Raw genomic sequence first — 26,265 nt, 5'->3', positions numbered from 1 at the left:
CCAAAAAATAGCCTGAGGCCTGTGACAGCAGACTTTGTTTTTACGAACATGAGACAGCATATAACATCACAACATTTTACAGTTGATATGACCTTTGATTATTCTCAACAAAATACAAAACTTTTACCTGCAATAAATGTGGTACAGAAAACATTCTCCACATGAATGAATGAGCTGTTGTTTCGGCCACTAAATATTACTTTTAAAAGTTATGATTGATATCTTACCCTAAATATTTGAAATATTTAAATGTTTAAGGCTGGGATTCTTGGAAGCGTTTGCTGATAAAAAAAGAACCAGAAGAATTTCCTTGCCTGTTGAGACATGTTTATTTGTAGTGACTCCCCAAATCTCACTAAATGTTCAACTTCTGATTGAAAATTCAACATTTCAGGTACAAATATTTTTTATGAATGCAATACAAATATTCCTTTATTAAATAAAACATAAACTTCTTTGAAATTAACAATGCTTATTCATTCGGGCCACACTGAGCAGAATGAAGTAAGGCATAACATTGCATACAAACTATGCAAACAAAACAATGAAGACCTGAAGTTGTAATATTCCATGAAAAGCATATTATGAGAATAGAGTTTTATTGAAAATATGATGATTTAATAAATAATAATGTAAATAGGAAAATGTCGTTATTTTTCAAAAATAAAGTTGTATTCCGAAAATCGAGTAGAATAATTCAAATAATGGAACCTTATTATTACTTATTTAAATAAAAACATAAAAATAATTTAATTTTGAAAGGGGGGGTGGTAATTGACAAGCTCAGTAGGGACATGAAGGCGGAAGCCATTTTAAAGTTGTAAAAAAACTAATTCTCAGAAATTGGGGGATCTTATTTAACTACTGTTTCAGAGTTACCATGCGTTTTGAACATTATAATTTAACTCTCATAAAATTACATTTTTATCCTTTTATTGTAAACAGAAAATTATCCAACATAATTTTTCCCCTTCAGTCTAGTGTCAACTGTAGTCTCAAATATGGTTTTTCTGTACGTGTTGCTTTAGTGTGGCTTTGATAGCTTCCATAATTTTGTGAAATTACTAGATTATAGAAGTAGTCCATAAAATGAAACGCATTTATTCAGAAAGCATAGAACGCTGTCCAAATCCCGCTACCCTGATATTCAATGGAAGTATCAAAAATGCTTTAAACATCGTTCAAACACCTTTAAGATTGGTTGTGTGTTGTCATTAATACAAAACCACAGTGCAACACTTTACCCATCCTGTTAGTGTGCCCCCCACAGTAGGTTATGAGGTGAAATCCAGACGGCGAATCATTTCATCGCCACACCGTAGCCCAATTCTCCGTAGTAAGGCAACAGGAGACACTATAGTTTGGGAGAGGCAAAGATAAGCAATATGGTGGACACCTGTCTTGGCAAGGAGGAATCATGTAGGGGAAGTGCGGTGTGGGATAGTGTCAGTGTTGCAACACAAAGACGTGAAATCCGCCATGGGGGTCATGCAAGAAAAAAAAAAGGGGAATATACCTTTTAACTCCTCCTCATGTCATGTGTGTGTGGAGCACTACAGACACATTGCCGTGGGGTTGCATTGATACTGGTTTGCTGAAGAAATACGCCTAAAATGGAGGGTGCAGAAAGGGGTAAACATCAGCACAACCATCCCAAGCTTTGGGTTCACTGGGCTCAATAATTATGTTGAAGCCAGTGTGTATGACAACAGCCGCTCACACGGCAGCGTAAAATCCGTGCCAGTTTCCACATAATCATCATTGCTTCCCCGTATATGAAATTTAATATATTAACATAACTTTTAAGTTTTAATGAGTCGGTGACTGTACTTATATTCTTTTGGGTAATTGATGTGGTTAATGCACAGAGGAAAGCACATTTCCTAAACAAAAGAATGACAAAAATGCAATTTATAAATGGTCAAAATTGGCAGGGCAAGCTGATGTTTATTTACTTTTTGGGCAGGCCACTATTCAGTTGTACCAAAAAGTTGGGCTATCTCTGATCATTTCCAAATTTTCATTCATAACTCATGGGCTGTTCAGATCAACAATTTTAGTTAAAAATATCCTACAGCAGATAAACAGTGATATTAAAGAAGTGAAAATAAGTTTATTGGATTTACAGCGTGTGCAATAATTACTTGAACAAAAGAAGGCAAGTGTAAAGAGTTGGGATTGCCAACATAAAAATCACATCACTAAGTAATAAATCCAAACAACAATTTTGGAATACAAAATGCACTTGATCCAAAAGCCACAGTAAATCAAGGAAGAAACTCAACTTTGAAGCTGCACAAGTCTGATTTATTTTTGTAGAGTCACATGATCTTAGCATCTACCCTCCGTTTCACAGATGACAAAGTGAGAGAGGAGACCAAGTACTCAAAGGTGCTTTGAAATAAAATGCATTACTATTGTTTATGATAAGGACAGTGTTCATTTTACCTCTGAAAAGTGATGGGTACGGGGGACTTGCATGCTCAAAAATCTGAGGGGCCCAACAGAGATCTATGGGTCCCCAAAATTTAGTGTGATCGGGGTTGAAATTGTAAATTGCCGACAAATATATAAATAAATATATAAATCTATATATATTCATTCAGTTTTAATCATCACAGTTAATTGGTAATACAAAGCAGTTATCACTTCAGATTTTTCAGTTCACAAAAATATTGTACATTATACAAAATAATATTGCTGAAATATCAGTCTATATATTCATGCCGTTTTAATCACTTCAGATTTTTCAGTTCACAAAGTCTATACATTCATGCAGTTTTAATCACTTAAGATTTTTCAGTTCATATATTCTTCGTGGTTTGCTGTCCCGCCACAGTTGTAATGCCTTCTCAAGGTCCAATTGCAGCAACGGAATTTCCATAGCTAATTTGTGGTTTTCATTATCGTTGTGCCGATCCAATGTGCTTTTCTGAAAGTTTGTATTGCGAAAAAAAATTATGCAATCCAGTTTTTTTGCCGCGGTGTGTGCACGCATCACAGAACATGTAACCTCCACTATCATCCTCCTAATAGCGTAACAGAGGAATATAATTGAGTCCATTTTGGCAGAAAAGTCCTTTTCTTGCTATGAGTATTCTGTTGTTTATCTTTCGTCGAATCGTTCGCTTCAAAACACGTGTTTTCCTTGCCTTCGCGGTCTTCTGAAGAATTTCTCCGCCGTTTTTTCGTGCCAGAATTATTGCTGTTGTTACCACTTTCTGTATTATGTTTCGACTTATTACCGACACTGAAAAAATTACCAATTTTTTGTTGATTTGCACGTAATACCAACTGTTTGTACGGAGGCATACCTCTCTTTCACTCCAACCACCAAAACAATTACATCGTCTCGAAGCAACGAGATCTTGTTTGCCGAGATCGGCACGAGACCAAAACAACAATGGCGGATCAATAAATCTTTGTTAAAAAAAAAAAAAAGTAATTGGGTAATAATGACAATTTGGTGTCAAAAAAGTTGCGTCCCCAGCAAAAATCATGTGTCTGGGACGCAGGGACGCGGGCAAACGAGAACACTGTAAGGATTGCTACCACTACATAAAAAATTTTTTTAAAAAATCCAGCACAGATATCTCTGGGAAGAGCCCAGTGCACGTCCAAAGTTGCCGCCGACACCATCCGCCTCGCGAAAAAAATAAAGAATAAGCCGCATCATATCGTAAGCCGCAGTGTTTAAAATGTAGAAGAAAAGTAGAGGATTTCAGTCCTAAATTTATGGTCAGGTTTAAAAAGGAACATCTTGAAAATTATCAGGTATGCCCAATTTATTTTTCATATGACCGTGTGTTGTTTGTTGTAAGTATGGAATTTTTTCTTTTAGAATGTGCATACGTTTTCAAAACAATTAATTCTGTCAGAAAATCCAATTTTAAAAGTAACTAAAGCAATTTGGGTGCTAAGCATATAATTTAAATGTCTAATTTTAGGAGTTATTTATTTACATTTAACACACTAAGTTTGGAAAGGTTATTACTCTATTCAGTCAAGATAATTTCTGTGTCCTCTCGCAAGATGGAACTTTCCCAAAGCCGCTAGAGGTGGCGTCACAATGCCGTCTTAAAGAAGCTGGCAGAGGTAGTCGAAGGTTGCAGACAGAAGGCAAACAGTCAGCCAGCTCCTCCATCAAATCAACTCATCCAGTTTGCAAGGGTTGGCGACAACGCTCGCAAAAACACCAATGCCCCTCGCCCGCTACACTGTGGAAGGCTCCTCTCGCCTGGAAGCGAATGGAGAATGAAAGATGACCACAAAATGCAGTTGCAGTTCCCCAGGTAGATCGCAGAAACATCATTGCGGCCAGACATTGTCCTGTGGTCTGTAGCCAGCAAGGCGGTCCTCCTGGTTGAGCTCACTGTCCCTTGGGTAGAGGGAATAGAGGCAGCATACGAGAGGAAACGGGCGAAGTATGAAGACCTGGCAGCCGAGTGCAGGGAGGCGGGCTGGAAAACAACAGTATGCCCAGTGGAGGTGGGGTGCAGGGGTTTTGTTGGCTTCCCAACCTCCCGCTTGCTCAGAGACCTTGGATGCACAGGAGCGGGCAACCGGAGAGCAACTAAAGAGCTGTCAGAAGAGGCGGAAAAGTGCAGATTCTGGCTATGGCTGCGGAGGAATGACAGGAACTGGGGGCCTTCAAGTAACACCTAGGGCATCAGTGGGGTTGGGAGGGAGATTTCCCAGCCATCGCTCCGCCACCGGGAGATGTCCTGGGGTTAAAGGAGCGAAACATCAATGACCGTTGGTCCCCAGCTGATGACCCAGTCAGGCCCGAGTGTTCAGGGCACACAAGCATTCCTAAGGCGCCGGAGGAGGCACGTCAGGCAGAAATGCCCAGCAGGAAGACAACAATCCTGTATTTCCATTTGTGTACAAGTCAGTACCGAAAAATATGCCATGGCTTTAAAAATCAACTGGTCGGTTCCTGTGACGTTAAAAAAAAAAAAAAAGATGGTGTACGGAATTTGGAACGGTCTTATTCTCTGCCGCCATCTCCTGGCTTAAAGTGATGATTGCAGCCTTTGTCAGCTACTTGACGATGCACGTGCAAATAAACCTTTCTTTTTTTCATCTATTTTGGGGTTTGTGTTGGCGTTTGTACTGTTCTTGAAGAGGGCCTTGTATTACTTTCACCTTTTTCATGCTACACTTACACAAAAAAAATGGGGACAAGCATGAAGTCACTCACCCTCACTCCCTCCACCACCCCCATTCCTCCTACTCAATGTGTTCTGCCCCAAACAGCTCTGATAAAGGTACGATAAAAGCAGATACACGCAGAGGAACATAAAGCGTAAAGGCTCTTTAAACTCTGTTGGGTATTATTAAAACATAATATAAAAAACTTGTAACTTTCAACATTTAAAAAAAAAACTCAAATGACGCATTCCACCTTTAAATAGCGCATTTACCTTGCACCCGACAGCCAGCAGGAAATTGAGCACCACAATGGCCGACATGACTGCAGCAATCACTTTAGGCTTGTCATCACGAACGGCAGGCCAGAAGGTGATGACTAGAACAGAACCAGAAAGCAACAGCGCCACCAGGATGGAAAGCCACCCCATCCACTCAAAGGGGAAGATCCACAAAACCTTGTTGAGGGAACGATAAGTTTAGCAAATGATCATAGTAGGAACATACAATCTATCAAATTGCTAAATGGATTTTGATTTACAAAGAAAATTCTATGGGAACATCTGGGAGGGATAAGTTTATGCTATATATTTTGGTTGATTTCATTCCCTTGAAAAGGAATAACGGTTGGAGCCTGTAAAAAACAGCTCTAGTGTGAAAAAAATTAGGATTTGGACTATCGAGTGTTTAGTGCTTGAACTCATCTGTTTATGGTAAGTATATTTTGGAACGACTTTCTCCTAGACTAGTTGTTTCTTTTAGTGGAAATTTTGTTGTTTGGGATAATTTTCCCTTTAAACACATCCGATCAGTATGATTTTCTCATTAACAAGCTCATCAGAGGGAATGATCCTCATCATGTGCTTCACAAGAGTGTAATTATTGAGAAAAAAAATCTGTATGAATGCCTAAAAGAAGCGGGGTTGTTGTTCAAGTTGTGCTGTGTTGGTCACAGTGGGCACTTATTTTGTCCCACGAGTGCTCTATAATCAAAGCTTCATAGAATTGCATTTTTTTTTTTTGCTGGTATGCTGTACCTGATACTCTACGATATATCTGTTTCACTGAATATTCAGATGTGAAACTTACCACTGCAGGAATGTATATGGAAAGGGAGTATCCATACACACAGACAATCTCCATGAAGGAATAAGACACCAAGTTCATGATCTTGTTGTTCCTCCACAACAGGAAACCCCAGACGGCAAGCGGTACCAGCCAAGCGTAGCTGAAGATGATTGTTGCAGCTATGGTGACTGGGGGAATGGGGAGTAAATCGAAAATTCAGAGAATACACTCATGCAAAGGGTGTAATATATATATATATGTATATATATATATACACATATATATATATATATATATATATATATATATATATAGGTTTTGACCTTGAGCATTTTTCAATAAAGTTTACCTTTTCCAAACTCAGGTGTATATTTGTAGTCAGGCTTTCCCAGGTTGACCAGGAATGTGGAGATGTTCCCACTGATAGCTATGGCAAACACTAGAGTGGTGCAGATCCAGAACGGCCCTGAGAGGTGTTGTGAGTATATTAAAAATGTTAGCTCAAATGGCAATACCTCATACCTGCCCTACAAAACTTTTCAATTGGGGTGCGCTGTGTTTGCATGCTGACCATAGAGATCAGGATTTCTGCGAAGGTACACGTGTATGAAGTTCTTTCCTGGCCAAGGCAACACTGAGCCAATAATTCTCTCTGTTACCTAAAAAACATGTCACATATTCACACCACGCATACTGTAAATAAACAATGAATGGATCCTTTGTCAAAACGGTAATTTGATATGAATCTTCTTTTGTATGTGTTTGTACTGCTAAAATTTGGGTAATTTTATTGCTACAATAGACTAAGGGGGACCCATTTGAACAAGCTTTTTGTGCGCGAAGGACTGAGCTATGACAGGAGGCATTATGCATTGCATTTGAGTCCGTCTCCAAATGCCATTTTGCTTTATCTTTCCATGTTTCTGTTTGCTCTTTCTTTGCTTTTAATGTTGTCATTTCAAGTGATATCAGGTTGAGCTCAAATGACATACGCTATACATTTTTGACAAACTTTATATTAGCGAGACTGTTTACGCTAGGAGCATGCATTTTTTAGAACAGGAAGATGTCTAATTGCCAAAAGTATGTTATTTAAAACTTTTTAAAGTACAGATATTTTGGAAGGGTTTAATCGTGTTAAAAGTCATACTAACATGGCGTGTGTCCACATCAAAAAACTGTTGATAGTAGTCAAAAGTCCAGAAGGGGATGCTTTTCTTCTCTCCTGAGAGAAGCTGAATGTAAAATTTAAATTTAAAAAAATCAAATTCAAAAGAAGCATTACATCTTCATCATGTTGTTAAAAAAAAGGAGAAACTTGCCTTTGCTTTGTCATCTTCTGCCATTGGGTCTTCATCACCGCTAGGAGTAAAACCAGCAGGAGACTTCTGGTTTATAAAATCATCTTCGATTCTGATGGCTGTTGACTCGCTCTCAGCGGCTAGCAAATTGCTCTCTTCAAATTCTTAAATTGTGACATAAAAACAAACCAAATATTAGCTATACTTAAGCAAGTAATTCATGTTTCAAATAATTCTGTAATGACGACGCTTTAAAATCCCAATATAACTTTTTACCACGTGACTGATACAGAAAACGATTTGCTAGGTTTAAGTTTGCAGTTCAAAATAAAAGCGGCAAAGTAACACTATGTATCTCCTCTTAACTTTGACTGAGTCCAAAAACTTTCGGAAAAACGTTTACCTCCTTATTTCACATTTTCACTTGTTGCAGAAGCACAAACAATGTAACACGGAACAATTCTAAATAAAACAATCTTCAAGCATATAATTATATTTTTATTCAGAGAATGATTTACCCTCATTATTTTATTGCATGTACCAAGCATCTTATACGTTATTCTGACCACATAACGGCGCAATCGAGGAAATTATTCATCTTGAAAGTGCCATAAAATTACCAAAACGCTTGCAAATATTATTTGTTTTAATGGCCTGTAATGTTTCACTTCACATTGGGAGGTAATAACATACATTTTTCCACGAGTGAATTTGCATACGTCAATGTAGAATTTCGCAATGATTATGATATGATTGACAATAAAGGAGCAGCACGGCAGCGCAGTGGTTAGCGCGCGTGTGGCACAGTTCTGAGGTCATGAGATCGAACCACCTGTGTGGAGTTTGCATGTTCTCCCCGTGCTTGCGTGAGTTTGCTCCCACATTCCAAAAACATGCATGTCAGGTTAGTTCAAATTGACCCTAGGTGTGAATGAGCAGGCAAATTGTCTGTCCTCTGTGTGCCCTGCGACTGGCTGGCAACCAGTTCAGGGTGTCCCCTGCCCACTGCCCAAGGATGGCTGGGGTGGGCTTCACTGAGGATAAGCGGTGCAGATAATGGATGGATGGATGGATGACAACAAAGGTTTCCTCTGAGTCACATGCCAAGTGCAATATCTTTCCAAATTAATTGGAACCCCTTGTCAAGCTTATCTGCAATAAAGTGACAGATTTCAGACCAGAAGTTTTTACAACTCAGGACAGAGCAAAAAGATATGTGTGACAGTTTCCGGATCAGCAGAGCGAAATATACATTTAACATCAAAATCTTTCTTGTACTTTTTTTGCAATATGCACCAATATGCGGGGTGAATCCTGTGAATTACTTATAAATTAAAATGTATCTCACTTTGTTTCTTAGACATAGAGTAACAAGCAGACTTTTTTCCAGGCAATGAATTGAAAATATTTCTTCCTAACAGACCTGACATGGAACAGATGCATTATCCTTTTTACACAGATATCTGATAAGTCAGATGAGAAAGATTTCGTCACCAACCTTGAAATTGAAACGGGTCGTTTGCAGACGCCATCTAAACGGACGTGTCGTCTGATCTAGTCAGACAATATGTTGCCACCTTATCACTTGGAGTAAAACGAGGGTCGTGTTTTCTCTTGAGAAACTGAAATGACATTAAAAGAACACAAACTATGAACATGTCCTCTTTCTGTGTCAAACGATCAAGATAACATGCGTATACTGCATGCCAGTGTCAAAGCTTGTTAGCACGTCTGCACGGCGCAAAAGTAAACGCTACCTTGCATATGAATCTTGAAACTGAACAAAAACAGACGCACCCTTGAATAAAACAAATGCAGTCTCGAATGTAAATAAAATGTTTACTTTAATTAGATCCAAGGTCCTAAAATCTTTGCCACAACTACGATCTGACGTTTAAGGAAGAAGGATCCGGGTGTAAGCTATGTAAACACACCTTTTTCCTTGTGTCTTTTTCAAAATAATGGTGAACTAAACAGTGTTTCAAACATGAAATTAAATAGTGACTGTATAAAAAGCGAACTATACACACTTGGAAAATATGTGTATGCCAGTTGATTTTTTTTTCTGTGTAATTTCTATAACGGAAACGAATATTGTGGTTCAAAATATATTTTATCTTCACAATATTCACAGAGATTTCCGGGTCAACGAACTGGTTCGTTTGTTCACTTAAAAAAATGTACTTTTGTTAAATAAATTAAATTAAAAATTTTGACTCATAGGAGCATTACCTAAGTTCTTTTCAAATATGTTTTAAAAGTCAAAATCACGTATACTGCCATGTTTGGTGTACGCTTATGACAAAACAGTAATGTTTCTCTTCAGGAAGCGTTCATGTCCAATGGGAATCCAGCTCTTTTTCGAGAACCGGTTCTTTCGGCTTGGTTCCCTAAAAGAGCGGCCCCTTGTCTCTCAAACGGCTTTTCAGCTTGTTTTTGTTGCTTCAATCTTTATATCACGTAGCATTATAAACAAATTACTGTAAAAAGGGGACAAAATAAATCAATACAAAGAAGAAAAAAGTGCCTAATAGAAAATAAAAATAAAAAATATGGAAGGAAAAAAGACAAATACATAAAAAAAGAAAAAAGCAAGAAAAAAAGAAATCAGAAACTAGGAAATAGAAACAAAAGAAGAAAAATCAAAACAAGCGAAATCATGAAAAACCAAGAAAGATAAAAGTAAAAAGAACAAAAAAAGAACAAAAATATGTAAAGTTATGAAAAAGAAACAAAGAGAAAAGGAAAAGGACAAAAGAGGGGGGTAGAGGGGAAAGCAAGATAAGAGACGTACAAAAATAGAAAATAGGAAACAAAAGAAGAAAAAATAAATAAAAATAGAAAAAGAAAAGAAAAAAGGAAGAAAGTGCTAGGCAAAAAAATAAAATTAGTTTTTATGGTGGTTCCTTGCTTACCAACAACATTGTAACATTATGCACAAAATGAATGAATAATTATGAAAGAAATCCATTATTTTATTAAATTAAATCATTAAATTATATATTAAATTATGATAGAATTTATTTTTTTCACTTTACAGTGAACATTTAATTCATTCAAATGTTGAACCTTTTTTATACAAACCAACTTTAAAGTCAAGCAAATCAGAAACTCTGAAAAACACAACAACGTATAAATTAAAATGTTTTTTCAGTGGAACAGCAAAATAACTATGAAACACAAGAATAAACTTTATATTTCTATGTAAAAGGTGATTGTTTAAACACTTTAACCCTGTAAAAACAAAAAAAAAATATTTTAAAATATCTACAGATCTACAAAAAAAGATCAATTACAAAGCCATTTTAACCTATAATATACGCAACAAATTTAAGGAATGAGTGACTCACTCTGCAAACTTTTAAACCTAAATAGTATGTTCAGAATATATGACTGTATCAAGAAATGTGGCTTGTTTTTTTTTAAGTCTGTAGAACTTTTAAATGGGAGAACTCTTTAGGTTTACGCAATTTATCCTAACATCCATCCATCCATCTTTTGCACCACTTATCCTGAGTAGGGTTGCGGGGGTGCTGGAGCCAATCCCAGCAATCTTCGGGCAGTGGGCAGTGGACACCCTGAACCGGTTGCCAGACAGTCGCAGGACACACAGAGACATACAACTCAATCGCTTATTCACACCTAGCGACAATTTGAACCAGGTAATCAACCTGACATGCACGTTTTTGGGAATGTGGGAAGAAACCGGAGTGCCCGGAGAAAACCCACACAAGCACGGGGAGAACATGAAAACTCCACACATGAAGGTTCGATCTCATGACCTCAGAACTGTGCCGCACACGTGCTGCCCTGAACCTAACATAATGGTGTTAATTCTTAACATCGCATTATGACACATGATTCTGACTTACATACTTAATTCCAATAAATAAGTATTAACCATTTTAGTTAAGTACACGTTGTCAATTATGATTCCAAGAATTTTCCAACCTACCCTTGCCCCTGTTTCCATTATGATTGTTAGGTTGAGTTGTTTTTTTAATTTATTGTATCCTGGTTTCTGGTATAAAAGGTGGGAAAAAGAGAATGTCTACATGCAAACACACAAACCATTAATTCTAGGGTGTATTAGTTGTTTCTTATAATATAATCAGTGTTAGGTGAGTTGATGAAAAGAAGTAATAGTAAATGGCAATGGTACATTTTACTAGTTGCTTCATTTAACAAGGAATTACGTTACCTCCCGGATTACTGACACTCAAAAGTGGCGTGATACTCAGAACTATGTAGTTACAAATGCCCAAATCTCATCGCAATGAAGCCGACCACCCAAAAATGTTGAGGTTTTGAGTTTTCCTTGCCCTCATGTAGGTTTTAGAACAGGGGATGATGTAATAGTAGTCCGTAGTTTGCAATAATCTGTGGTCTGTGCATCCCTTTGAGACTCCTTGTCATGAAGGGCTATACAAATAAACATGCCTCGATAAGAGGGATCCATGGGAAATAGAATGCATCTAGATCTCGAAAGGAAAAGGCTCCTGTCGATCAATTCCAAGAGACAGTTCATGGGGGTCCTTTCGTTCGCGAACGACAGATCACAAGTATTAAGGATTTCCGGGTCGTGTATTCACATGAAAATACGTATCTGGTAGATAAATCCAATTTGAAATTGGAACCTAAAAGGCAGGGGATCGAAAGTGCATTAAAATACGTGTTAGAGGTTAAAGGCACTTATACCGTCGTGTTGAGCTAATGCTTATAATAAAACAGTGACGTTTCTCGTCAGGATGCTTTTATTTTGACATTAGAAGAAACCAAACACTCAAAAATCAATGGCATTCATGTCAGCGTTGCCTTCGGGTCTTTTATTTTCATTATGAGTGAAGCATCCAATTTGATGTAGTTGTGAGAGCTGACACCAACAATGGACGGCAACTGTGTGTACGTGCGGGAGAGAGGCACGCTCCGCCGTGTAAACGTTCCTAAAGCGACGGTGGCCTCCCCGGCTTCGTCTTGTTCTTGCCGGCGGACCAACCCGCCGGTTCTCCGCCAGCAGCACTTCGTGTTTGCGTACAATGCGGAGGGCAGCCTCCGCTACAACAGCAAGTCGCTCTTCGACATCGCGCTGCTCTTCGTGGCGGGGAACGTGCACCACGTGGACTCGCTGGTGGGCTTCCCGGAGCAGATAGGAGACCAATTGTTCGCGGCGGCCGAGGAGAACCGCATCTTCCTCAAACCGGACGTATCCCCAAAAGCTTTGCGGCTCTTCAACGACGCCTATGGCGACGCGGTGCTCGGCTCTCTCTGCCTCAGGAACAGGTTTGTTTTGGTGTCACTCATAAATTCGTTCGTGGGGTCAAAGTGTGTCACACCCAATATGTGGACGCATACCGCCAGCTTCAGCTAATTGCCCACTTTATCAATAATTGCAATTCCCCTTTATTAAGCTATAGTAAACCTTACAAACACAAGATGGCATCTATTCCATACCTGTCAACTTGTACGTTTTTGCTGTACAAAGTACGTTTATTATTCATTTTAAGACGTGTACGACGTCCAAGACAATCTGTACGGAAAAACGCAAATTTGTCAATTATGGGTACCATCTGGTGAACACCGACTATCACCAAACGGCAAATCAATCAAGTCTAACGAGTTCGCCGCGGTACCCTCTATCTCGGTATGTTTTTTAAAAAAAATTTGCAAACGAAGCGAGCGGTTTGATGCTACTGTGCACACGCGTCTGCCACCTGGGGATTTCCCTTTATGCATCATTTCGAAAAGAAATTTGGTGTAGGATTATTTTGTAAGGGAAAATACGACAGTTTATACGGGCATGGAGCCGTGGAGGTTGACAGGTATGGTATTCACTCACAGCCAGAAGGACTATGTAGAACAGGGCTGTCAAACTTTGTATGACTCTGGTGCCGACTCCAAACTTGTTTCCATGTGGACGAGGCTGGTAAAATCGTTTTACGGTACTGTATTATGCTTTATCATTCAGCCTACTATAGTAGCCGACCTCTAATATTATAACCATGGATGACAAGGGATTTTTTTTTCCAAGCATCACACAATAGGAAAAAATGATTTTCATGTCAACAGTTAAGCCAATATAGTTTTACACCTGAGCCAACTCACCATACTATACAAACTCAAGTGGGAGCTTTGGAAAAAAATAATATTTTTTGCCTTACTGTCGTACTGGTTTCAAATGAATAAAAAAGGAATACCACTTTAAGTAACAGTGTATGGGAAATGCAAACAGTTTACATCAGATCAAACTACTAGGCTTGACTTACTAAAACGGGGAATACAGAGTTGCGGTTAATGTAGACCAGAAACACCCACGAAAAGCGAATCCGCAAAGTAGTGTCGCACCTTTATTTTTTTTTAAGAGACAGAGTAAGAGGGAACCATATTGAACCTGGTACATATTTAATTAGTTGATGTTTTTTCTTTCTTTCGAACTATACATTTTAATAGATATGCTGTAAACTCACTTCTAGTTTTGACAAATTCAGAAATGTATGGCATGCTGGATTAAAACCTTCAACAGGCCAGGTTTAGCCTGCAGCAGTATGTTTTACATGCCTAATTGATTATAAAAAGGATAATTTGTCCAAACAAGTTAAGTTTAGTTGCACAAAAACACAACAAACATTTTTGTGTACTTCTTTTTTACACAAGTTAAATTGGTCAAATGGCACAAATTGAATATAAAAAAACTAACAATATTAATGTTTGTTGTTTTTTGATATGCGTTTGAACTTAATCAGTCATCATGTTGCTTTCCCGCTGCAAACTTTCAGGTTAAATCCTGACCTGGGGGTCAGCAACCTGTGGCTCTTTAGCACCACCGTAGTAGTTCCCTAGAGCTTTTCCAGACCTATTTGGAAATGAAAAAAAGTGGGCAAGGAAAAAGATATTTTTACATCATGGTTTTCAAACATGATGCTAACATTCATTATGTTTTAGTGAGGGTGACCCAAGCGCAGAGACACAAGCTGATTGACTAGTTCAGGGGTGGCTAACCCGGTCCTGGAGAGCTGCATGTTTTGGAGGTTTCTCTGCTCTAACTCTGGTGATTCCAATTTTCAGCTTGTTAGCAAGCTTTGTGAGAGCTTGATCATGATCCAGGTGATTGGATCTGTATTGGAGCAGAGCAACCTCCGAAATATGCATGACATGCGGCTCTCCAAGACCAGGCCACCCCTGGACTAGTCAATCTGGGGAATAGAGAAAGAACAAAAAGTGCTCCCTACATGGGAGGGTTGTAGACGGATGAGTAACAAAAAGCACAATCTAGAAAACTCCCTATGTTGATGGACGGATATACAAAAAGATCAGAAACATCAGGGGCAAACAGCAATCTGACAGCTTCTGCTGTAGGCACAGTCCTTTAATACTAAGTGCTTGACTGAAGTCAGGTGTGGGAGAAGAAGAACAAGTGTGGGGTACTCAAGTTTGTCTGCCTTTTGATGCTCAATGGAGGATGATGACTTGCTGGACCCTAACATCTATCCATCCATTATTTGCACCGCTTATCCTCAGTAGGGCCGCGGGGGCGCTGAAGCCCATCCTAGCTATTTTCGGGCAGTGGGCAGGGGACACCCTGAACTGGTTGCCAGCCAATCGCAGGGCACACAGTGACAGATAAATCGCTCGCTCATTCACACCTCGGGACAATTTGGACCGGCTTATTGACCTGACATGTTATATGAATGTAGAAAGAAATCTGAGTGCCCGGAGGAAACACACGCAAGCACGGGGAGAACATGCAAACTCTACACAGGAGGTTTCATCTCACAACCTCAGAACTGTGCCGCACACGCGCTAACCACTGTTCAGCGTGCTGCCCGACCCTAACATTTGTTAACATTTTTTTGTAATGCTCTAAAAATATTATGAATAACCATTAAATAATAAATGACTCACTTTAATGCCTAAACTTACTTATTTTCTTCTAATTTAAAAAAATAGTTTATATGAGGGTTTTGATTTTTTTGGAGGTCTATGCATTTCTGTTGTTTAGTAAATGTAAATGGTCTGCATTCATATAGCACTTTTCAAGTCAATGAAGACCTCCTAAAGCGCTTTACAATGTGCTTCACATTTACCCATTCACACACACACTCACATACCAATAGCAGCCATGCAATGCTTATTGGGGGCATTAGGGATTCAGTGTCTTGCCCAACTTCAACACATAACACGGAGGAGCGGGGGAATCGAACCTGCGATCTCTTGATCTCAAGACGAGCCCTCTACCTCCTCAGCTATTGCAGCCCCGAGTCAGTTAGTCAGTTTTGGTCCTTTCAAAATTTTGTGTTTCCGACCCCATCTCAACCTAAAAACAATAGCTTGACCAAGACATTATGACGAAGACTGCAGCTCGTCCCCACAGGCATCCTCTGTTAAGTGAGCGTATGGCCGACATCAAGACATTCCACAGTTTGAAAAGCTTGGACCTGTTTGGTTGCCGACTGGGCGACAACCATGAAATATTCCAGCACTTGACTTCCGCCTCTTTAGCGAGGTAATAAAGTGTTCCTGCCTCCATGGTCTGTGTTAATTGACTTGTTCATAATTTTTGTTTCTGCCTTCCTGTTTTGTAGCTGCCTGGTTCAGCTCTTCATCGGCGGCAATGGCCTGTCGGACATTGGCCTGCAACGATTGACGGCGCCTGTGAGAATGATGAAGAAAGGGCTGGACAGTCTTCAGTGCCTGGATGTTTCACGTAATCTGCCATTATTTTTTATGTTCGTTTGAAAATGGGAATAAAACGTCAAGTCAAGTCATGTTTATTTGTATAGCCCTTAATCACAAAGTGTCTCATAGCGCTGCACGGACCACAGATTATTGCAAACCACAGACTATTATGACACCATCCCCTGATCTAAAACCTACATGAGGGCAAGGAAAATCTCAACCTCAACATGAGGAAAATTAAGAAACCTTGAGAAGGGACGGTACATGAGGCAATCCCCCTTCCAGGATGACCAGGCTGCAATGGTTGTTGCAATAATAAATAATACACAGATATTGTCAACTTAGAGAACGGTAATAAATAGAAAATAAACTGAAGAGCCGTGAGCCGCTGCGTCCATGCGCGCCACCATCATCATCAAGATGCAATGAAGAATAGTGCATTGTAAAAAAGAACCTGGAAGTGAAAGATGAATAATGTACCATATTTTCTGGACTCTAAGGCACACCAGGTTATAAGGGGGTGGTGTGGTGGGTGGGGCTCCGCCCTGCTTTATTCCTGGACCCTGGCTATTTCAGCTGAAAATGAAAATCTCCATTCTGATCCCTGCTTTTAGGATTATTGGAATCACCGTTGGACACACATCAATTATTACACTTGAATAAGTGCTGTCAAAAATATGGTGTTATTACCGCAATTAATGCAAATCATTTGTTTATTGTGACCAAGTGAACTTGTAGTCTTTCTAAACTGTGGGTACTAGCAGCATTGTTAGTAAAACGACAGGATCGGCTTGTAACCCAGAAATAAAACAATAGGCACGGCCCCACGCATGTGTTTGGTTTTGCGGCTCGCCTGCTTCACTCGCTGTGTTTTGTTTGTGAGAAAAACAATTTTGAAAGTTTAGTTTGGAAAAGTTGCAAGATAGATCGGTTTACAAGACCAAAGTAATCTGCGTGTACTGTCGGTGTGAACTGAGTTATTACCATAGTACATTCAGTCAGAAACACACTTGATGTCCAAACAGGGAAAATTCGACACTGGCATATGGATACCGCAACTCAGAACAATCTATTTACGACTTTAACTTTTTTTGTATCATCCTCTTTCGATCCCTTAGAAAGGTTTATTGAAGGTTTTTTTTGGGGATCATCTGTTTATTGACTGTTAAATTTTGTGAATGTTCTTTCAAATCTGAATGACTATTAAGAGTCAGAATAGTTCATGTGAAATATAACACTACACATTGTTTTCAATATAGACAAATTGCACAAAGCAAGCCTATCCACTTTTCTATGTTGTAAAAGAAAGTTAAAGGGACATCCATAAAAGTGATGAGTGATTAATCACAACTATGATATTCATGAGATAATTTACGATTAAATAATTTAATCGATTGACAGCATTAGTTTTAACCAACACATTTAGAACGGTGTTCTAAAAAACCTGTTTTATCATTAGCTAGCTAACCAAACATCGGTAATCACGCAAATTAATATTAAATCAAATATTAAAGTTGTAGTTAGTTAAAAACCTATTCATTATTAACAAGAACTGAAAACCTTGCTTGTTTTTTTGGGATGATAATTGAATTGTGTCAAGTTTCAGATCAGAGGATATTGTAATGGTGGTCTGCGTAACCCTTTGAGACTATTGATTGAAGGCTAGAAAAAATATATATGACGACTTAAGGTTGCATTTAAAAAAAACATCAGAAAATAATGGAAACTCATTTCAGGGAACATCTTGGTCCACCACTACAATAGATTAATTCACAAATGGTTACTGTATGAAGTAGCGTTTCATTGTAATTATACATTTCTAATTGACCCTATTTTCTAGACTATACCACAGGACCTTAAGGCGCACCTGCGAATTTAGGATTTGTTTTGCTTTCTAGGTGCACCTTATAGTCTGCAGGGGTCGGCAACCCATGACACGCGAGCGAACGGCAAAATGATTTTTTTTAAGCGCATTTACCTGAAATTTAGACATTTTCAGTTGCACACAGTGTCATTTAGAAGCTTTACTTGAAAAGCGCTATATAAATGCAGACCATTGACCATTCACCATTTACGTTAGCACCCCTCCGCGTGTCAGCGCCTGATTGCGCGGCGCCTCGCGAAGGATAGCTCTGTGTCTTAACCCAGCCAACGAAACACACGCGCACAATAAATGAACGAATCATGACGGCTCCTCGAGCGAAAACATCTCATTCTTTCCAGCCAGCATGGAAAGATGACGGGCTGTTTTGTGCATTATGCCCCGAGAGCGTTGTACCTCGCGCATCAAGTGTTAAACGTCATTACGAGACGAAACATGAACATTAATTCAAAGCGGAGACATTAAAATGGGCTGTGTCCAGGTAGCAAACAAACACAGACCCTAAAAACCTTTGTCGCTGCTAAAAACACCACCACTTAGGCTATCTAACAAATTGCTCAATGAATAGCAAAGCACGGAAAACCATTTCCTGATGGCGAATATTTTAAAGAAGCGTGTGTTTGCGCGTGTGTGTGCGCGCGCGTGCCTTCTGCATTGCTGCTGTTATTTAAAGTTTTGATATTTTCTGCAACTACAGGACTGTCTCAGAAAATTAGAATATTGTGATAAAGTTCTTTATTTTCTGTAATGCAATTAAAAAAACAAAAATGTCATACATTCTGGATTCATTACACATAAACTGAACTATTTCAAGCCTTTTATTATTTGAATATTGCTGATTTTGGCTTACAGCTTAAAAAAACTCAAAAATTCTATCTCAAAATATTAGAATACTTCCTCAGACCAAGTAAAAAAATCATTTTATAACAGCAAAACTAAATCAAACATTTGAAAATGTCCATTGATGCACTCAGTACTTGGTTGGGAATCCTTTTGCACGGATTACTGCATCAATCCGGCGTGGCATGGAGGCAATCAGCCTGTGGCATTGCTGAGGTGTTATTGATGCCCAGGATGCTTCGATAGCGTCCTTCAGCTCATTTGCATTTGCAGGTCTGGTGTCTTTCATCTTCTTCTTAACTATATCCCACAAATTCTCGATGGGCTTCAGGTCAGGGGAATTAGCAGGCCAATAAAGGACAGTGATGCCATGGTCAGTGCACCAGTTACTGGTGGTTTTGGCACTGTGGGCAGTTGCCAGATCATGCTGGAAAATGAAATCCTCATCTCCATAGAGCTTTTCAGCAGATGGAAGCATGTAGTGCTCTAAAATCTCTTGGTACACAGTTGCATTTACTCTGGACTTGATGAAACACAGTGGACCAACACCAGCAGCTGACATGGCTCCCCAAACCATTGCTGACTGTGGGAACTTCACACTGGATTTCAAGCAACTTGGATTTTGCTCCTCTCCAGCCTTTCTCCAGACTCTGGCGCCTTGACTTCCAAATGAAATGCAAAACTTGCTTTCGTCTGAAAAGAGGACTTTGGACCACTCTGCAACTGTCCAGTGCTTCTTCTCCATAGCCCAAGTCAGACGCTTCTTCCGTTGTCTTGAGTTCAGAAGTGGCTTGACCATGGGAATACGGCTATTGTAGCCCATTTCCCGGACACGTCTGTGAACTGTGGCTTTTGATACCTGGACTCCAGCTTCAGCCCACTGTCTTTGAACTCCCCCAAATTCTGGAAGCGGCTCTTCTTCACAATTTTGTTAAGGCTGCGGTCATCTCTCTTGGTTGTGCAGCGTTTCCGGCCACATTTTTCCCTTCCAACAGACTTTTTGTGGATATGCTTTGAAACTGCACTCTGTGAACAGCCTGCTCTTTGAGAAATTTCTTTTTGTGTCTTACCCTCCTGATGGAGGGTATCAATGATGGTCCTCTGGACAGCAGTCAGATCAGCAGTCTTCCCCATACTTGTGATTTAGTTTACTGAACCAAGCTGAGTGTTTCTAAGGCTCAGGAAACCCTCGCAAGGTGTTTCGAGTTAATTAGATGATTCAGGTGATTAGTTGAATAGCCTACTTGTATACTTTTTCATGATATTCTAATATTTTGAGATAGGATTTTTGAGTTTTCTTAAGCTGTAAGCCAAATTCAGCAATATTAAAATAATAAAAGGCTTGAAATAGTTCAGTTGATGTGTAATGAATCCAGAATGTATGACATTTTTGTTTTTTTAATTGCATTACAGAAAATAAAGAACTTTATCACAATATTCTAATTTTCTGAGACAGTCCTGTAGATATCATTGATGAATGGTATAGTAGCTGACCATATTACTTGTTTTTTTATTGTAATTTATAGTTGATGGAGAATGGTTGATTCTGGTTAATTCTTGTGGTAAAAAGTTGAAGTCAGAATGGCTACAGGCCTTTCCACATGTTGTTCACATTCATATTTTAGTTAATTGATGAACAAGAATAGTGGAAGATAAATGGGTCAGTTATACCAGTGTGCCGCTGGAATTTTATCTTTCCAAAAATGTATTCAGTATTTTTGCACTCTTCAGACGAGGAACTGTAATAGTCATCCATATCATTAGGTGGCATTAGATTTTTATATACTTTTTATGTACTAATTATCTGCTCTTGAGATAGAACAGTACATTTAATAACGTAATTTGTTTAACAAAGCGGTTTAAGATCGCACTGTAAAAAAATAAAAACAAAGCACATCATCCTTTTTATTTTAAGTATTATTTTCTTCTTTTTATATAGTAATTATCTGCTTATGAGGTAGTACAGTAAAATATTGGACATAACTTCATTTTCAAACATTTTCGAAGAACCGTGTGCCATGGAACTTTTTTATAAATAAAAGTGTACTTTGGTTCAAAAAGGCTTGAAAAACACTTAGTTATACGATTAAAATGTATATCCATGTTGTATATTTGTATTTGTGTAAAATGACAGCTCTGTTTGATATTAAAAAATGTTGCTCAAGTCATTAAACGCGGTGTGGCACACTGATTTACAAGGAAATTTGAAAGTGGCACTCTGCACCGAAAAGGTTACTGACCCCTGGTCTAGAAAGTACGGTATTCAAAATATTTACCCAAGTTGATCCAAATTATATTCAATTTAGAAAAAATTCTACAAGGGCACTGTTATATTTGACTTCCAGATGCTGCCTTATGATGTAGTGCCACTGAAAACGAGCGCTTCAAAGCAAAAGGCTAGAATACAAATAATGGAGAATGAAAGTGAACAAAACCGCACAATTTTTCCTTGCATTTTTTTGCCAAGCCTTTCACAAGGTTTTTGGGGGTAGCTGTCGAAGCGAGATGGCGAGCTTCATGTTATGTAAAATAAATACACATTTCTTCGTCGATGAGTATTTCCCAAAAAAATGCTAATTTGTATGATGGTTTGTGTATTTTTGCTCATTATTCAAATCAATATTGTTTCCTTTTGTTTGTTTTTTTACTATATGGACCAGCTTAACCTGAGCGGCACGAGTAGGCAGCGCGCAGCCCCAGGGTGCGGAGGTTCAGGGTTCAATTCCAGCTACCACAGCCTCCCCTGTGCAGAGTTTGCATGTTCTCCCCGTGCCTGTGTGGGTTTCCTCTGGGCATTCCAGTTCCTTCCCATAATCAATTGACTGGGCCAAATTGTCCCTAGGTGCGAATGAGTGAGTGAGTTGTCTGTCTCTGTGTTTCCTGCGACTGGCTGGCAAACAGTTTAGGATGTCCCCTGCCCACTGCCTGAAGATAGCTGGGATGGGCTTCGGCACCCCCGCAACCCTACTGACAACAAGCGGCGCGAAAAATAGATGGATTGTACCGCTGAATAATACACAATGAAACGCAATTATTTTTATTTTGAAAACCTAAATACATATCGCTTCTCAGTCTCTTGACTAAGAGCAAGTGAACAAGCATCGCATATATGGCTCTTTTCATGGTGGCTAAGATCAATTGATTTTTGTAACGGGGAGATGGAATAAGAGCTTGTTTCGTCCACTCCGCGCTTCGGCCCGGTATTGCAGGACCTCCGGGAACGGTGCATTCGCACTGATTGCTTCTTGGCCTTTTGGCTAGGATCTTGGCTTAGCCTCTTGGCTAGGATCAAGTGTCTCGGCCTGTTGGCTGTGAAGTGTATCATGATTTGACTGATAATGGATAAAGAAAAATGGAAAAAAAATATTTTAAAAAAATAAGTTTTTCAAAATTCAAGATGAGCAAATGAGTTTGTTACATGTTTTTTGTTTCAAACTTTTGGGACCCCAATCTAGGACCATCAAATAGAACTAGCTCATTCAGATTCGTCAGCCCCACCTCCCCCCCAAAAATCAAAAGGCAAGTGAAAAGTTCATCACTGAAATTTGTTTTTCTAATGCAGAAAATCCCCTCTCTGAAAGGGCTCTACCCTACCTCAAGTGTCTAACGAAACTTGAAAAACTGGATGCATCTGGCACCGGCATGAAGGTATTTGAGGCACACAGTTCGCTTATTTCTTTCAGCAACTTATTATTAAACAAATAATTATGTTCTCTATTCAGTTTGGCACAAAACTGAAGTCGAGCATGTGGGAGGTGCTTGGCCTGACCTATTCTGAGAATGCTTTGGATGACTTTAACCACTCAGGATGTAAAACACAAGGATGGGCAGAACAGGTTAGAATTGTCAGTTTTCAGAAAACGTTTGACGTCTAATGTACAAATGTGTGGTTTTTAGGTTGTAAATCGGTGGGAAACCAATGGAGCACAGCTGACCAAACAGAAGAAACTTAGTGAGTCCAGAATATCAGCGCTCCGCTTTTGTAAGTGTCTTGTCTGGATTTATTAGGATTCAATATGCTTTGTTAGGAAGGCTCAACTCCCTGTTGGGCACTTCAGTAGAGTCAGTGTTGGGCGCATTACTGAAAAAAGGAATTGGTTAAGGTTACCAGTTACCTTATTTAACAAGTGATTGCGTTACTTTCCCAGATTACCGAAACCCAAAAGTTGCGCGTTACCCTGAAAGTAACTACAGTACATAGTTGCAAATTACAGTATATATTCACATTGAAGCTGACCCCCTAAAACTGCTTTAAAATAGCCACAAAATAAAATAGATAGAAGAACGTGTGTACACAAACCTTCATATTTCTAGGCTTGTGCAAATGACTGTTTTGCAAAGACAATCTACTTCCATTTGGTCTTTGTTTTCAAACCAATCAAAAATGTCATCCATTTCTGGTTAATGTCCAAGGCGGTTTTTTCTTCAGGCACAGTGTATTACAAAAATAATTTTACAAATTAAAAGACCAAAATTCTGCACTTGTTTACTGTAAAATCTGTGCTCGTGCCAGATTGCCCCATTGAATTAGTTGTTCCTGTTTAAGCCACACCCATTCTCCACGCACTGCCTACCATTAGCAATTAGTGACACCCAACCAAATATGCGCATATGGAATGGACTCCTGATTTGAGTATTTTATCGTCATAAATACGGCTTAAATGCGAGTATATACAGTAGGGAGAAGCTCCGTAGATCGAGAGCGAAATTCACAACCTCGTAGTCTTTGCTTGAGACGGCGTCACTGTAACTGTATTCAGTTATGTTTTGTAGGTACATCTAAACATGGCCACCCTTAGCAAATGACGTGTCTAGTATTGTGCTGCTGATGGATTTCTGGTAGTATGTTACTTCGTGAGCAGATGAGGAACGGTCATAGATCAGAAGACATTATTCCTGTTCTACTCTTAAAAAGTAGGGAGTAACGCGCCATGTTGAAACGAAAGTTGACTTACAAAACTTAATCAACGCGTTAAAGTACTAGTTACCGCGAAAAAGAATTGTAAAAACATGTTCTTTAGTCATGTGTTATTCCCAAGTGCAATTCATCGGTATATGCAGATTAAGAATATATGGTGGAGTAATCCTAATAAGTGTGTATGTTGCTGTTCATTTTTTGTTTTATATATTATGTTGATCACAATTGATGGCAAAGTTTAGGGACACAAAATTCACCGACTCAAGTAATTAATTTATATTTTAAGTTGGCAGGCAAAAGTTTGTACGGGAGGTGTTGAACGCAGCACCGTTGTGCCACACTTCGGTTGCTCCAGCTGAGGAGGAGCAACATCTGCACTTCTACAAACCTCCAGTGGTTTGCGCCACTGATGTCGCTTTTGAGAGGACTTGCTCGAATGTAACTGGCAAAAGGAAGCAACCATCAGAAATGCTAAGCAACCATTCTACGACAGGCCCACCGACAAAACGTGCATCATCTGTGTTAACCGCTGACGACATGAACTTGTTGGACCTCTACTGAGATTCACTAACACCGTTGCGTTTTTGTTCATCAATGTTTTATGAATAAAGTTATTTGTACAAGGTATATTAAGTTGTGCAACTATGAGGATTATCATACAAACACAGGTTAGCTATACGTACCAGTATAATCGCACATCTGTGCTATAAGCCATTGACTTGACAGCCATTTTGCAACAGGATTAATCACTCTATTCAATAAGTAGTCAATTAAGCACAAAACAGAATTTACAAATGTAACTATAACTCGGAGTCCCATACAACTGCCAGAGGCTGTGCTTCAAACATGAAATTTCAACTTTGCAGTTTGAGAAATGTATACCAAAAACTACACTCCATCAGACTTGTCTATCAATTTAAGGCTCCTAACACATGCGCTACCTTCAGAATCTTCTCGGATGAACGCGAAGATTCCGAGTGCCAAGATTCTCTAGCGGTCGTACGGGATTCATGGAATCGTAGTTGCATTCCTGATTCTTGTTGTATTTTATCCCTACTGACCGCCAGAGACTGTGCTTCTAGCACGGAATGACTAATACTAGCGAAGTCAAGAGGAACCCCAGAAATGAACCTCACTGAGAAACTTCGACTGGAATAAAGTCTATGCTGAGCGGTGTGTGGAAGGCGACATCAACGTTTTAGAACCTGGCGAAAGTGCTAGGTAACGCCCAAGAGGCAGCAGAACAGATAGAATGACACACCCTTTCAGGGCGGCACAGGAAGTGTCAACCGCCCTGTTAAATAGCGCACCCCTGAAGGCAGCCATAATACGTGCACCAGTCCCTGCAATCCAGCGGCACAACCGCCACTCAGGCCAAAAAAACTTCAGACAAGCGCTCACAACTAACAAAAGGCAACCAGACGAAGGAAAACGCACGCTCGGGGCACTACAGCCATCCACAACACCAAGGGGTGCTCGAACAGCCAAACCAACAGCAAAAAGCCATAGCTAGGCCTTAACGCAAGGCTGACCGCGAACTAAAAACAAGGAATGTCGTCACGAGAGCAAATGACCAAAACTACACGATAGTCACTAACAGGAGGAGGGGCTAACCGGTACAGGGAAGTGCGGGGCAGGACGATGACACAGTCAGTCGATGGAAAGAGGCGCCAATGCCACCAACACGGCAAAAACGCCAGCACACAGCACAAAAAACAGTCAATCGCAACCATTGCAACAGGAACGGCGCAGAAAGTGGAGAAGGGGCGGGAATGATGCCCGCACAACAAAGGCCAAAGCACACACAGCAGACCAACGGAAAAAAAAAAACAGGGCGAGCACGCAGTAAGCCAAGTGTGTGAACGCCACCTGCACGGCAAATGCTTAAAGGCAAAGAGGACGAGGTAAGCCAAGGGAAGCGGGCGGAAATGCCTACCGCACAGGAAATGCGCACCATGGGCAGGACAGAACGCCGAGGGAAGGCGAGGCAAATACTTCCCTCGCGGTCGATTGAAAGACTGGTACCCACGTGCCTCAACGACATTGGGAGGGGCTGGGAACGGACAACACCCCGGCCAAAGCAACCAGTAGAAGGCAGCCGCAATGCCCAGCAAGCAGACCAACTGGTAAATCGCAAAAACAGCAGCAGCCATAGCGACAACAGAGGGTCGAGGATAAATACATGGACACAGCAGCCCCGAAGCCGACTAAAAAGTTCACGCGGAAAGCTAGCAAGCCCCCCGGGATAAACTAAAGGGGCAAGGGCTACAGGGTTAAAACGCAAAGACTGGTTGGAGGTAAACAAAAACAGCGTTGGCCATGGCCATAGTGACAACGTGGAGCCGGACAGAATCAAACAATGACATAGCAGCCCAAAGCTAACGGGGAAGCAGCCGTAAGAAAAAAAACACACGGCAAGCAGTCCAACCAGT

The 26,265-nt window shown here is 39.8% G+C and overlaps 2 protein-coding genes and 1 pseudogene across 5 annotated transcripts; 2 read left to right on the top strand and 1 right to left on the bottom strand.

Moving 5' to 3' along the window:
* Positions 1–1,078: 1,078 nt before the first annotated feature.
* On the bottom strand, positions 1,079–12,153 carry yipf1 (Yip1 domain family, member 1). 4 transcript variants are annotated; one of them, XM_088327378.1, is made up of 10 exons: positions 11,961–12,153; positions 9,019–9,142; positions 7,542–7,684; positions 7,374–7,454; positions 6,791–6,878; positions 6,569–6,685; positions 6,241–6,407; positions 5,427–5,609; positions 1,517–1,608; positions 1,079–1,354 (listed from the first exon to the last, which is right to left on the bottom strand). In XM_088327378.1, exons 2-9 carry the CDS (start codon positions 9,050–9,052, stop codon positions 1,531–1,533), a joined length of 891 nt encoding a protein of 296 aa, XP_088183504.1. In that variant the 5' UTR covers positions 9,053–9,142; positions 11,961–12,153; the 3' UTR covers positions 1,079–1,354; positions 1,517–1,530. The 4 variants fall into 4 exon arrangements, with proteins under 4 accessions (XP_088183504.1, XP_088183511.1, XP_088183495.1 ...); XM_088327385.1 differs by lacking the exon at positions 11,961–12,153 and adding an exon at positions 11,722–11,893; XM_088327369.1 differs by lacking the exon at positions 11,961–12,153 and adding an exon at positions 9,364–9,460.
* On the top strand, positions 11,996–24,460 carry lrrc42 (leucine rich repeat containing 42). Its single transcript, XM_088327347.1, has 7 exons — positions 11,996–12,800; positions 15,889–16,020; positions 16,100–16,221; positions 22,478–22,563; positions 22,638–22,751; positions 22,813–22,897; positions 24,120–24,460. Exons 1-7 carry the CDS (start codon positions 12,406–12,408, stop codon positions 24,392–24,394), a joined length of 1,209 nt encoding a protein of 402 aa, XP_088183473.1. The 5' UTR covers positions 11,996–12,405; the 3' UTR covers positions 24,395–24,460.
* Positions 21,976–22,149, top strand: LOC148373620 (U2 spliceosomal RNA; annotated as a pseudogene).
* Positions 24,461–26,265: the final 1,805 nt, after the last annotated feature.

Source organism: Urocampus carinirostris, chromosome 1, assembly GCF_059441175.1.
Source record: "Urocampus carinirostris isolate Australia breed hairy pipefish chromosome 1, RoL_Ucar_1.0, whole genome shotgun sequence".
NCBI lineage: Eukaryota > Metazoa > Chordata > Actinopteri > Syngnathiformes > Syngnathidae > Urocampus > Urocampus carinirostris.
The sequence above is the reverse complement of the archived record's forward strand: the minus strand, read 5'-3'. Positions and strand labels throughout refer to the sequence as shown.